The 15,595-nt window shown below is 46.7% G+C and overlaps 1 protein-coding gene across 1 annotated transcript in view; it reads left to right on the plus strand.

Annotated features, from left to right (window-relative positions):
* The window catches only part of AQP1 (aquaporin 1 (Colton blood group)), a 38,597-nt gene that overhangs the window by 15,321 nt on the left and 7,681 nt on the right, over positions 1 to 15,595 (plus strand). Inside the window, exon 2 of the mRNA XM_063924331.1 lies at positions 14,687 to 14,851. Coding sequence (XP_063780401.1) covers positions 14,687 to 14,851 — 165 coding nt within the window. The remainder of the gene's footprint in view (positions 1 to 14,686; positions 14,852 to 15,595) is intronic.

The raw sequence follows: 15,595 nt of genomic DNA on the forward strand, positions 1-15,595 counted from the left end.
GTAGGTCACCAGTTACTTCTGTAGTGCTGAGATATAAAGGGCCCCATACACTAGGACGATAATGCCCGATTTCATCCGATTTCGGGCATTTGTCCCGATATATCGGATGAAATCGGACATTTTGGAGGGGTTTTCAATCCGATGCGCGTTCCCGTGAGCATGGGATGGGATCCTCCAGATTGAACGTGCTGCACATTCAATCACGTCCGACCCCGCAGGCATGGCTGGGATCGCCCAGGATACATTGTATGCAAAAGGACAGCATCCGATGTATCTTGGGCGCTCCTGCCCCCTGGGAGGCTGCCGTGGTGATTGCCTGCGACATGTCAGACGGACATGTCACAGAAGTGTATGGGGCCCTTTAGATGCACCAGTTAAATACTGGCAGCGGGCACTGTCCCCCACTAAGTGTAAATGACATACAGGTGACAGTGGGGAGATGACTTATCTGTATGTAGAATATGGCAGAAGGTATCCGGACTATAGATCTACACTAAAAAGGTCTACAGTCAGTAGGTCTACCACTAATGGTAGACATGCATTAGGTCGACATTTAAAAGGCAGACCGTTAAAAAGGTCGACATGGTCAAAAAGTCGACGTGGCAATGGTCGACACACATATGGTAGACACAAGTTGTTGTTTTTTAGCGTATTAATACTTTACCAGCCACGTGGACTACAATTGGGAATAGTAACCTGTGCCGAGCGCAGCGTTAGCCCGAAGCATGGCGAGCAAAGCAAGTAATGCAAGGTGACATGGAACACTAAAGGGGCTTGTTTGTGGGGAAAAAATGGACAAAACACACAAAAAAACAAAAAATAAAAAATTGTGTCAACCTTTTTGTGTCGACCTTTTGACCCTGACGACCTAATGCGTGTCTACCATTATTGGTAGAATTATTGACTGTAGACCTTTTTAGTGTAGATCTAATAATCCGCACCCTGGGCAGACAGTGCACATGGTGTATAATACAATGTATAGAGAAAGCCAGACTCTATTATCTCCCTTATCAGTCAGGAGCCGTGTGCACTCTATTAGTGCATTTCTATACAGAGACCCATAACCAGTCGTTTCCTCTCCGGTCACCTCTCAGAATGCGGAGAGCACTAGAGGCGGATGGAGCCAGGGCACAAGGAGTCTCTAGTATATTATATCTGCACCGTCCTTGGTTTCTTCTGACTTAGGATACGCACTCTCAGTGGCTAGATGTGTAGCACAGTGCACACAGACCACCATACAGAGAGTCATTGGCAAAGCGCGCAGTGTCCATTATAATGACTCTGAAGACCTGTAATACAGCTTGTTGCACTTGTTCTCCGTTGAATGTTGATAAAAGCTCTGAGAGTATTGTTAGCAGCTTCCTCCTGTGGGATCTATGCTGCTATTGCGGCCAGTTCATTCAGCGTTCACCATTCAGTGAGCTCAGCATAACGCAATACCACACGGGTACATAGAGAGTACACCTCACCCTCCAATCAGGTCAAGCATTGGTTGTGGCTGGTTGGACACCGATGAGCTGAGGACTCCGTAGACCAATATTACACCATATAGGAACATCACTCTGTGAAATGTGCTATCACTGAGTCACATGGTCTGCAAGAGTATACTGCACTCATAATATGGTCAAAATATGAGATCTTCTTATATACAGTTGGCGTATGTGGTCAGCATTACTCACAGCTCAGTGCTGTCATAACAGTTCAGTTTCATGCCCACTACATGTAGCCACAGACCAGCATCAACTGCTTTATGCCCACCACCAACCCATGCCCATCATATACAGTATAATGTCCCACATAATAGCCTCAAATCCATCTTACATAGCCTTACATAGCCTGTGCCCAGCATAACCTGTCGCATGCCCATCTCTGTTCTATGCCAGACACATACAGCATAATGCTCATAATAGCCTCATGCCCATCTTACATAGCCTGTGCCCAGCATAACCAGTCTCATGCCCATCTCTGTTCCATGCCAGACACATACAGCATAATACTCAGTATAATAGCCTCATGCCCACCTTACATAGCCTGTGCCCAGCATAACCTGTCTCATGCCCATCTCTGTTCCATGCCAGACACATACAGCATAATGCTCAGTATAATAGCCTCATGCCCACCTTACATAGCCTGTGCCCGGCATAACCTGTCTCATGCCCATCTCTGTTCCATGCCAGACACATACAGCATAATGCTCAGTATAATAACCGCATGCCCACCTTACATAGCCTGTGCCCAGCATAACCTGTCTCATGCCCATCTCTGTTCCATGCCAGACACATACAGCATAATGCTCAGTATAATAGCCTCATGCCCACCTTACATAGCCTGTGCCCGGCATAACCTGTCTCATGCCCATCTCTGTTCCATGCCAGACACATACAGCATAATGCTCAGTATAATAGCCTCATGCCCATCTTACATAGTCTGTGCCCAGCATAACCTGTCTCATGCCCACCTCTGTTCCATGCCAGACACATACAGCATAATGCTCAGTATAATAGCCTCATGCCCACCTTACATAGCCTGTGCCCAGCATAACCTGTCTCATGCCCATCTCTGTTCCATGCCAGACACATACAGCATAATGCTCAGTATAATAGCCTCATGCCCACCTTACATAGCCTGTGCCCAGCATAACCTGTCTCATGCCCACCTCTGTTCCATGCCAGACACATACAGCATAATGCTCAGTATAATAGCCTCATGCCCATCTTACATAGTCTGTGCCCAGCATAACCGGTCTCATGCCCACCTCTGTTCCATGCCAGACACATACAGCATAATGCTCAGTATAATAGCCTCATGCCCACCTTACATAGCCTGTGCCCAGCATAACCTGTCTCATGCCCATCTCTGTTCCATGCCAGACACATACAGCATAATGCTCAGTATAATAGCCTCATGCCCACCTTACATAGCCTGTGCCCAGCATAACCTGTCTCATGCCCATCTCTGTTCCATGCCAGACACATACAGCATAATGCTCAGTATAATAGCCTCATGCCCACCTTACATAGCCTGTGCCCAGCATAAGCTGTCTCATGCCCATCTCTTTTCCATGCCAGACACATACAGCATAATGCTCAGTATAATAACCGCATGCCCACCTTACATAGCCTGTGCCCAGCATAACCTGTCTCATGCCCATCTCTGTTCCATGCCAGACACATACAGCATAATGCTCAGTATAATAGCCTCATGCCCACCTTACATAGCCTGTGCCCAGCATAACCTGTCTCATGCCCATCTCTGTTCCATGCCAGACACATACAGCATAATGCTCAGTATAATAGCCTCATGCCCACCTTACATAGCCTGTGCCCAGCATAACCTGTCTCATGCCCACCTCTGTTCCATGCCAGACACATACAGCATAATGCTCAGTATAATAGCCTCATGCCCACCTTACATAGTCTGTGCCCAGCATAACCTGTCTCATGCCCACCTCTGTTCCATGCCAGACACATACAGCATAATGCTCAGTAAAATAGCCTCATGCCCACCTTACATAGCCTGTGCCCAGCATAACCTGTCTCAAGCCCATCTCTGTTCCATGCCAGACACATACAGCATAATGCTCAGTATAATAGCCTCATGCCCACCTTACATAGCCTGTGCCCAGCATAACCGGTCTCATGCCCACCTCTGTTCCATGCCAGACACATACAGCATAATGCTCAGTATAATAGCCTCATGCCCATCTTACATAGCCTGTGCCCAGCATAACTGGTCTCATGCCCACCTCTGTTCCATGCCAGACACATACAGCATAATGCTCAGTATAATAGCCTCATGCCCACCTTACATAGCCTGTGCCCAGCATAACTGGTCTCATGCCCACCTCTGTTCCATGCCAGACACATACAGTATTATGTCCAGCAGAAAAGCCTTATCCTCACTTAATATAGCCTGTGCCCAGCATAATCAGTCTCCTGCCCTGACCCTCAGTGCCATCCAATGACATTAGCAGTGTTTAATGTGCATTACCACAATACCAGGGGTCACCATGATGTACTGTACAGCAGACACGTCTCAGCTGCTTCTCAGTCAAACCAGGATTCTCTATTTCTAACAGAACTTTTCACTGTGAGAGGAGAGTGAAGCTAAAATAGACAATAACCAGTGTGCTTCACTGTGATAGTGCTGCCTACCACGTCTGAGGCCACAGTACGTGGCATGAGGGCCCATCTGTGGAGCATGGGCTGCAGGATAGAGAACTCCACTCTAATTTATAGTAACATAGATTTTTATAAGATACTACTAATATATTTACTATTAATCTGTTTATATATTTAAACGAGAACATGGCGGTCACCGACCGTCAGCAAATTTTACTCATACTAAAAGTTATATGGAAGAGAAACACAGTGGTTTGGGTTATTCCACACCAAATCAACACAGATTTCAGGCTGACTGTTTCAGATCGCGATGAAATTTATGTATAATAAATGCTGCCATGGGTGTAAAGAAAAATTTAGGCTGATATGTTCAAGGATTTTGAAGTTATATGCCTTTAAAGCTGCAATTTTTCCATTAAAAAATATTGGCCCTCATTCCGAGTTGATCGCTCGCAAGGTGATTTTAGCAGAGTTACACACGCTAAGCCGCCGCCTACTGGGAGTGTATCTTAGCTTCTTAAAATTGCGACCGATGTATTCGCAATATTGCGATTACAAACTACTTAGCAGTTTCAGAGTAGCTTCAGACTTACTCGGCATCTGCGATCAGTTCAGTGCTTGTCGTTCCTGGTTTGACGTCATAAACACACCCAGCGTTCGCCCAGACACTCCCCCGTTTCTCCGGCCCCTACTGCGTTTTTTCCGGAAACGGTAGCGTTTTTAACCACACGCCCCTGAAACGCTGTGTTTCCGCCCAGTAACACCCATTTCCTGTCAATCACATTACGATCGCCGGAGCGAAGAAAAAACCGTGAGTAAAAATACTATCTTCATTGTTAAATTACTTGGCGCAGTCGCAGTGCGAATATTGCGCATGCGTACTAAGCGGAATTTCACTGCGATGCGATGAAATATACCGAGCGAACGACTCGGAATGAGGGCCCTTGTTTTTTTTAAATTGCACCTGTAGCTCACCTTGTTGAGCCAGCGAGTTGGGCAAGATCTTTTTGTAAACCTCTTTTTATGGGCTTTCATATAATATATACAGTAACATTGCAGTATGTTTCCATAACAAATTAAAACAAAAAATAAATTCAAAAACAAAATTTAGATTTTCTCAAAAAGCCAATATTTAAATTTTTTTAAATTTAATCTCAAAAATTGTTCATACTGTTGTTAATAAATCCCCAAAGTTTTCTTTTGGGATCATGATGGGAACACTTGCTATAAGAGCTTTCATTTTTGAGTGGTTCATGAAAATTGTATTTAAAAATCAACAAACAATATTTTTTCCAGTTCACTACATGCACATTCCTCTTCAGGTGTGTTCTGGGATGAGATTCTACAGACAGTGTCTGCTCCCACTTCTGTGCAGGCCAGTGGTGCAAGTAGAAAAAATGCCTTATAGGTACTGTGTGCGTGCGCCAAAAAAATGGGTGTGGCCAATGACAATGGGGCCCCCACAGTGCCAAATACGCCCCCACCGTGCCAGATATGCTCCTACAGTGCCAGATGCGCAAATGCCCCACGGTGCTAGATACACAAATGCCCCACGGTGCTAGATACACAAATGCCCCACGGTGCTAGATACACAAATGCCCCCAGTAGTGCCATATATGCCCCCACAGTGCCAGATACACATTGCCACAGAGTGTCAGATACCCATATACCCCCACAGTGCCAGATATGCCCCCACTGCGCCAGATACACATATGCCCCCACAGTGCCAGATACACATGCCCCCGCAGTGCCGGATACACATGTGCCCCCAGAGTGCCAGATATGCCCCTTCAGTGCCAGATATGCCCCCACAGTGCCAGATATACATGCCCCCACAGTGCCAGATACATATGCCCCAACAGTGCCAGATGCACATGCCCCCACAGTGCCAGATATGCCCACACAGTGCTAGATACACATGCCCCCACAGTGCCAGATATGCCCACACAGTGCTAGATACACATGCCCCCACAGTGCCAGATATGCCCCCATAGTGCCAGATATGCCCCCACAGTGCCAGATATGCCCCCATAGTGCCAGATATGCCCCCACAGTGCCAGATATGCCCCCACAGTGACAGATACACATGCCCCCACAGTGCCAGATATGCCCCCAGAGTGCCAGATATGCCCCACAGTGCCAGATACACATGCCCCCAGAGTGCCAGATATGCCCCCACAGTGCCAGTTACACATGCCCCCAGAGTGTCAGATATACCCCAGCAGTGCAACTTACCGTTGTTGCTGCTGCCTGGGGCTGGCACTGTCTTCTGCTGGGGAGAGGAGAGTGCAGAACGCGCTCGTCCTGTCCCTCTCCTGCCCTCAGTCTGGTCTACTGAACTGGCGCCATTCCGTGAGCCAATCAGGGCTCGTGGTCCGGCAGCAGCGGCTCCTGATTGGCTGCCGGTCCACGAGCTCTGATTGGCTCGCGGACCGGCTCAGTGCATACCGCCACTGCCGCCCGCCACTGCAGCCCGCCACTGCCAGACTCGGGACTCGCAGGCAGGAGAGGAGAGGCGCGTGCTGCGCTCTCCTCTCTCCAAGACCCGGTCTCAACAAGGTGGCGGCCTGGCGGTACGGCATACCTGCTGGGATTTTCTTACAGGTACGCCGTACCGCGCCATACCGCCATACTTGCAGCACTGGTGCAGGCGCATAAACTTAAGTGGAAAGATACTCCATGTGGAAAGACACTTGTTGTGTTAAATGGGCCCACCTTTTACATTTTCCTGGACCACTACAAGTGTCAATATACAGTATGTATACCGGATAATAACAAGCATGGTTTTCTTTTTTTGATATACTGTATTGCAAAAGACTATCTATTTTTTTTAAGGAAGATATATATAAAAAATGAATAAAAATTGCGATAAGTTGCCTTTAATGAATAGAGAACAATTCAATACACTTTGTAAAAAAACATTGAAAAAGCAAAAAAAATAAAAAGCTGGAAGAAATTCAGTAAAACCATGTCTGTAAAAATAAATGAATGCTGGAACTGTTTGCTGAAATCCCTAATGCCAGAACATGGCCCTGTAATATGCTTAAACTGTGATATTTCGGCGATAAATGGCACGCTGGAATACCTATAGCTGTTAATGCTTTGTAAAGGTTAGCACAGGAATGCGGACCATGAATAGACGTCTCGGTGACACATTCTCTGGGACTCTTGCTGTGTCTGGATGATCGCTTAGTGCGTCTGTACAGAATGGGCTGCCATTGGGGATGAAAGAGTGGCTTATAATGATTCAGTCCTTGTGCGCGTTATAAACAGCAGGGCCGAGGCTTTAAATAAAATAATAAAAATGTCCCCAGTGAAATCTTGAGACCTTTATTTTACACACAAAACCCCGTGGAATTGGGGCCGCGGTACTCTATCTACAGTGGAAAATTTGCTCAGAGTAAGTGAAAAAAACAAAACAACAGCAGCTATTCATGAAATCACAACAAAAAGTGCCAAAAACCGATAAACATTTTGATGCAGTCGCTATGGCTCCCTGGGCCGTTTGCAGAGAAAGGGGCGGACACTCTTAATCTTTTGGGAAGATTTTCCAGTGTACATGGAGACCGCACTGGTTATTGTAATAACTGGAGGGATGCGATGGAGTTATAAATAAAGTGGCTGCTTTTCCTCGCACAAAAGGCCAAATAACGGGTTGATTATTAATGAGCTGGGGATATGCGGACAGTTAGCAGAATGGAAGCCATGGAGACGGAGTACTATGGAAGGTATCCGACTGCCCAATAAATGTGCCTACAGGATATTGTGTAAGTGAAACGGCGGACTGTCTATGTGATTATAGCCCAGATGTAGACATGAGAGTAAATGATGTTTCTTGGCTGAGAATTTAAATGCTCACATATTCAGTTTAGATTTATTTGTATTGTCTTTGGTTCCTTTAATCAGCATATTCTGTTTAGAGAATGACAGTGAGTAAGGAGCGAGCAAGGAGATTACAAAAGTATATATTTGCACTCAGGGCCATCTTAGCAGCAGTGTAGGCCCCTGGGCACAGCAATGCACTGGGGCCCCTCCCTATCCTCCAGCAGGAGGGGTGGGGGGTCCTATCAGCGGCAGCTTTGATGTCCTGCGGGTGGCAGGCGGTGTTTTATCTTCCGCTCAGCATGTAGGACCTGGAGCAGTAAATTCTGCTAATTACTCCTTTACTGCACAGATGGGGCAGGAGGGTAACACTAAACTGTAGAAGGGGGCATTGGGCTGAATGGAGGGGCCCTGGCACATGACTTTCAGGGTGGTAGGGGGTGTTTAATATGTAGTAGAGCGGTGGATAGTGGAGTGGGCTTAATATTCATCATTTTCTGGTGGGAGGACTGCTTGCTTGACTGCAGATATTTCAAGTTCCTGGAAATAGATGTCTTAGCTTTGAATGGGATAAAAAAAACTAGAGAGTCCCATCTTTCAGGAGGTACTGGGGACTTGGTGATCAGAGTTCAGGAGCCAGAGCATTCCACCAACGGAAATATAAAACTGCATACCAGGCGTGTGAAGCTGGAGCAGGGACCAGTTGCTGGAAGACTGATATCTCTGATTCTGGGCATATTATAGACAAGCTGCCAATGTCCACCAAAAGGGGAGAGTCACAGCTTTTGGAGTATAATCTCAAAAAAATTCTAAGTTAGACAGAACCCGAGATATCTGGCTGGGAAGAGCAATTAACAGGCTCGGATGGGGACCACTGCTTTGAAATCGGATATCTCTGGTTCCCCATGGCCGATTTTCAAAAATCTGGTACCTCTAGAAAGTTGGGGTCCTCAGCTATTAACCTAGTGCCCTTATACTCCTGGGGCCCTTGGGCAAGTGCCCATTGAGCCCATATGAAAAGACGGCCCTGTTTGCACTATCCAGTCCCCCATAGTTCCGGTGTTGTAGGTAAATTACTCGTCAACGCTAACATCTCAGCCGGTTTTCCTACTGCACCTAAATTTTGCAAGATACAAAAAGATACATTTACGTAGGGATCAATGATCCCAAAGGTTGACTTCAGTAGAGATATTGCACATTGTGTTTTCCAGTTAAGAAACACATCATGCCTGACTAGTAAACCTCAAATACATGTTATCTTATATGAAAGATTTACTAGTAACATTAATTATCCTAGTCTACTCTTGTAGTGGTGACCATTGACCATTAATGGCTAGCAACCATCAATGGTTGCCAGAGATGATCAACGGTTTTGCCCTTTGATGGTGGAGGTCTCATGGCAGAGTGCGTGGATTTTTTTTTCCCCAGCGCACTGTTCACAGTGCGTAGCTCTGTCCCCTGATATGGCCCAGGTAGTCCTGTCCCTTCCCTGAGTGGCCTCCCATCAGACAGAGCCAATGATTTCCCATCTATGGTTTGCTGCCATCGATGTGAACCTGAATGATGGCATCATATATGGTGAACCATTCGATGGCCATCCCTACTCCCCTGGGCTTTCTTGAGAGAAGAACCAGCTTCACGGATCCACCCACATGCCCAGAAAAATGGGCAGTCACAGGGGTTCAATGACGTGTTTTGTGGAGAATCACAGTATTGTGGCCTGTACAGGAGGCAGTAAAGCCACAATGATGAGATTCACTGCGCAGCGCACCCTGCACCTACCACCCTAGTTTCGCCCTCTGTCATCCCCCTAGATCACACAAGTCTATATATACAATTTTACAATTTGGTGAATACAAGTTTTGCTCTGTAATTCTCTGTGATTCTGTAATATCCTTGAATAGACTAAAAAATACTGTAAGATTCTCAATGAGGCAGTCCAATCTCAGGCCTTTTTTACAATCCCGGGTATCGGGATTGAAAAAAGGTCAATCCCGGTATTCCCAGGATTGGGTTGAAGACCCGCCCACCCCAGACCAGCTCAGCCCACACAAATACTAACCATCGTGGGTGGGATCTGGGCGGCACCTGCGGCTGGTGTCAGATTCACCAATGTGGGTGGGAGGGCTCGCGAGCGGCATGGTGCAGGACGGCGAGGTGTGGTCCGGACGGCGCGGGCAGTTGGCGTGAGACTGCACAGCGTGACCTCTGATATCATATCACACTGCGCAGTACGCACTGCCATTTGCAGGGGGATTTGGGAGGAGGGAGTCGGGCAGCGTCTGAGCCTCCTGAAAACGCTCAATGCTGCCCGACATTAAAAAAAAACAATGGGGCAGGTAAATCCCGCAATCCCAGGGATTGGAGCTTCCAACCCTGGTACTGAGTCCCACCAAATCCCGGGTTCCCGCCGATTCCGATCCCGGGATTGGCCTCCCTATTCTCAATCCTAACTTCATTTTAAGAGGGAGATTTATCAAAGCTTGTAGAGCGTTAAAGTGTAGATAAAGTACCAGCTAATCAGCTGATTAGTTGTTACTTTATCTCTCTCCCCTTTATCGTACTCCAAGCTTTGAGAAATATCCACCTTCAGTTCAAGTAAAGTCTTAAAAGTTGCACTTGGAAAGTATGTCGCCAGTTATTGTGTGTATCAGGTTTATTAGTTCTTTAAGAAAACTATGTTCCTAAATGTCATTTATTGCAGGAACTGAGATCCTGACCTTTGCCGGTAGCTTCGTATTGTCTCTTCCGCTTGACTTTTGTCCCCTTTGCCACCACTAAGTTCTCTGTGAAAAGTTTCACGCATATAAAAAAATCTTCTGCTCTATTAAAAAAACAAATGGATACAAAAGAAAAGAAAAAGTATCTAGAAAGTTAGTTTTGTGGCCACAGAGTAAGAGTAAGATGGGAGGATTTTTAAAGATGTTTTCAGGCAAAAAGTTGGCATCTGTGCTGAGACAATGCCCCTCATTCCGAGTTGATCGCTAGCTGCTTTCGGTCGCAGCGCAGCGATCAGGCAAAAAAAGGCATTTCTGCGCATGCGTACGGGCCGCAGTGCGCACGCGCGAAGTTATTTCACACAAAACTATGCTGTTTTACACAAGGTCTAGCGGCGCTTTGCAGTCGCTCTGTTGATCGGTGAATGATTGACAGGAAAGGGGCGTTTCTGGGAGGTAACTGAGCGTTTTCCGAGAGTGTGCTAAAAAACGCAGGCGTGTCAGGTAAAAACGCAGGCGTGCCTGGGGAAACGGGGGAGTGGCTGGCCGAACGCAGGCGTGTTTGTGACGTCAAAGGAGGAACTAAACGGTCTGCAGTGATCGCAAGGTAGGAGTAGGTTTGGAGCTACTCAGAACCGGCATGAAATTTTTTTCCATCAGTTCTGCTAATCTTTTGTTCGCACTTCTGCTAAGCTAAGATACACTCCCAGAGGGCGGCGGCCTAGCGTGTGCACTGCTGCTAAAAGCAGCTAGCGAGCGATCAACTTGGAATGGGAGCCTATGTGCCAGATTTAGAGGTGCGGGCAGAGGCGATGTTAGACACAAGTAGACAATATTTCAGGCGGTGCATGCGTTTGATGGTTGCTACTTGCAGTATGAAATTACATGCAGAGAGATGGAATTTGGCTGGGTGTGCCCAGGAGGTAAGACACGGGTATGTTGCTGACACAGGCTGCCATGTTCAGCCAGCGAAATCGCACCTGCCTTGGGGCTGATGCAATGTTTGATGTTGCGACCGATGGTAATACGATGTGATTAAGTACGTAGTCCCCTGCACCTCCGGATGAGTGGGCACCCCTCCTGCATTCATCTCACTACCTAGTGAAGTAGGCAGAATGGAGAGATAAATACAGTGAATTTGCGGTCCCTGCGGAGGGGGTGGGGAAATATGCTCCAATTGCGGCATTCTCCGGGCATCTCCTGGAGATATCGTCAGTGTAGGTTAGTATGAGTAAGACAGCTGGGGGGCAGTAATATAATCACAGTGCAGTCACATTCCTTCTCAGTGATTGCTGGGGTGAGTTCCTAACTTCCTACCCTTTCCCGTCAACTCACTAATAGTAAATCTGTGCGAATAAAGATTCCTCATAGCGGTGATAAGGAATCTTTATTATCTTTAGCTGCAAATGATAATTAATAGAGCCCTAAAAGTTTACTTTAACAATTAATGCACTTAAAACAAACTACAGCTCTCTTTTCTTTCATTGCATATGATACAGCAGCAGATCATGGAACAGCTAACTGCAGGGGTTAAGGTGGGGGGGAGGGGGGGGTGGTAATGGTAGGGGGAACTAGTTCCGCCACCTCCATTGCCATGAAGAGGAGCAGGCTCTGTGCATATTGAAGACAAGATGAGAGGGGGCTGGAGGGTCAAGTGAGGTGGGGAAGCTGATGGAGGGATACAGGGCATGGAGCTGCTGGAGTGACAGAGGCAGACATTTGTATAAGGGGCACTATTGTGGTCATTATGTGTAAGGGGCACTACTGCTGTGGGCATTCTGTATATAAGCAGCACTACTACTATGGGCATTTTGTGTATAAGAGGCACTTCTGTAGGCATTATGTGTATAAGCAGCACTACTGTGGTCATTATGTGTAAGGAGCACTACTACTGTGGGCATTCTGTGTATAAGCAGCACTGCTACTATGGGCGTTTCTGTTTATAAGCAGCACTACTACTATGGGCGTTTTGTGTATAAGAGGCACTTCTGTAGGCATTATGTGTATAAGCAGTACTACTGTGGTCATTATGTGTAAGGAACACTACTACTGTGGGAATTCTGTATATAAGCAGCACTACTACTATGGGCATTTTGTGTATAAGAGGCACTTCTGTAGGCATTATGTGTATAAGCAGCACTACTGTGGTCATTATGTATAAGGAGCACTACTACTGTGGGCATTCTGTGTATAAGCAGCACTGCTACTATGGGCGTTTCTGTTTATAAGCAGCACTACTACTATGGGCGTTTTGTGTATAAGAGGCACTTCTGTAGGCATTATGTGTATAAGCAGCACTACTGTGGTCATTATGTGTAAGGAACACTACTACTGTGGGCATTCTGTGTATAAGCAGCACTACTACGGGCATTTTGTGTATAAGAGGCACTTCTGTAGGCATTATGTGTATAAGCAGCACTACTGTGGTCATTATGTGTAAGGAACACTACTACTGTGGGAATTCTGTATATAAGCAGCACTGCTACTATGGGCATTTTGTGTATAAGAGGCACTTCTGTAGGCATTATGTGTATAAGCAGCACTACTGTGGTCATTATGTATAAGGAGCACTACTACTGTGGGCATTCTGTGTATAAGCAGCACTGCTACTATGGGCGTTTCTGTTTATAAGCAGCACTACTACTATGGGCGTTTTGTGTATAAGCGGCACTTCTGTAGGCATTATGTGTATAAGCAGCACTACTGTGGTCATTATGTATAAGGAGCACTACTACTGTGGGCATTCTGTGTATAAGCAGCACTGCTACTATGGGCGTTTCTGTTTATAAGCAGCACTACTACTATGGGCGTTTTGTGTATAAGCGGCACTACTGTGCTAATTATGTGTAAGGAGTGCTACAACTGTTGGCATTATGTGGGGGGCACTACTACTATGGGCATTGTATATAAGCGACACTACTGTGTGGCATAACATATTGTAAAGTGTACCATTGTGTAACGCAACATGAAAAAGGGCACTACTGAGTGATTTAACACTCAGGGGCATTACTATGTGGTGTAATATGAATCAGGGGCACTACATGCGGTGTAATGTGAATAAGATTGTGCTACTGTGTGCTGTAATTTCAATTGGGGCTACTATTGTGTGACCACGCTGCTTCTTTGTGGTACGGGAAGTAGGGCACTAATTTATAGTTTGCAGGGGGGTGCAGGAAACACTAGCACTGGCCCTGGCTCCGCTTAAAGTGAGGTAAGGGGGGTGAGGTGGCGGGGTAAATGAGTTCCACCACCTCTCCAGGACCACTTTAAGCCCTGGCTAACTGTATACAATTACATACAGCAGAGATAGGACACTGTTGTGATGTGCCCTGCTCTGATGCTTGTTACACATTAAAGGACTCTTCAGCTAAAGGTTTTGCTGGGGGGCAACTAGGGGGTACTACTGAGCATTGCCGTTTTTAGGGCCAGGCCAGCCATGCAATCACATGGGTGCTGGCCCTTGGCTATTGTGTGCAGTATTCTATGCAGTCTGGTCGGCCGCATACAATACTACAGCGGAAGGAGTAGGGGCCCCGGCAGCACAGAGTATATCGGGAGATGAGTGATGTGTCAGTGAGGACAGGGCTGCATGTGACCGGACCAGTGACGTGAGGAGGGGAGTGGAAGCAGCAGGAAGCCACCGACTGAGAGTTACGGTTATATAATGGAAGGAGCAGTGTCCCACAGCAGCACAGAGTATATCAGGAGATGAGTGATGTGTTAAGGCGGACAGAGCTGCAGTGACAGGGGCAGTGACATGATGTGAGGAGAGGAATAACAGCAGCAGGAAGCCACAGACTGAGAGTTATATAGAGGAAGGATTGGGGTTACAGTAGAATATAATTATGTAAAGCACTTATCATACTGATGCAGGCAGTTTGTGCTGTCAGTGCACCCCTCTGTGAAAGTTCAGACATCTAACATGTATATAATGGCTGATGATTGTCTTTTGCTTATACATATTCTCGTCTACATTTCCCACTTTATGAAAAATAAAGATTCTGGACGTTTTCTTTTGTTTTCCAGCTGAGCGATGGCGTGTCAGCGGGACAAGGCTTAGGCATCGAGATCATCGTCACTTTCCAGTTGGTCCTGTGTGTTGTTGCTGTGACAGACAGGAGAAGACATGATGTAACAGGATCCATACCTCTAGCGATAGGACTCTCAGTGGCCCTGGGGCATCTGATCGCAGTAAGAATTCATACTCTCTTATACGTCTCTGTTTCATGCACAGGGTGTGCTGAATAAGCTACAATGGGGCAGGTGCACCCTGATAAATACCCTCTTGTGGTCGCAGTATTTTACATACAGTAAGCTGAGACAGTCTTGTGTCCTGAACATGAGAAACGAGAACAATAACGGAAATTGCTTTCACCAAGGGGCCCCCTCTTCCCCCGCCCCAGCTTCTTATGAGCACATAATCAAGGCAATGAGAAATGGTGTTAGCATGGCATTTATCAAGAATCCCTTGCTGCGACATAGGCAGGGTCAGACTGACCCACAGGAGTACCAGGGAAACCACCGGTAGGCCCCACTGCGTGAGGGCCCACTCCTTCCTCTAGGGATCAGGTTCCAGACTGTGTACTTATATTATACATGGTAGATATGTTGCATTACACTACACTGAACTATTGTGTATTTCAAGCCTCTGTGGAGGCTGGCCACACCCCCTTTGAAGGCTGGCCACACCCCTAAGTATGGTCCCCTATAACTGCATTCCCCCGGTGGGCCCTTCATTCCCCTGTCCGACACTGGACATAGGCGTCAGTGCCAACTAGAGGAAGAAGTAAAATCATAGCTTATGCTACGGACCCAGTATGGCAATGCCATTGGCAGTATGGTGTGACAAGGAGAGGTCCATACCTCCCCAAAAACGACAAACACGGAACAGTTGCCCAAAGGCTACAATAGGCTAAATAACAGGTTCTCAAACTC

Source organism: Pseudophryne corroboree, chromosome 5 (genome assembly GCF_028390025.1).
Source record: "Pseudophryne corroboree isolate aPseCor3 chromosome 5, aPseCor3.hap2, whole genome shotgun sequence".
NCBI lineage: Eukaryota > Metazoa > Chordata > Amphibia > Anura > Myobatrachidae > Pseudophryne > Pseudophryne corroboree.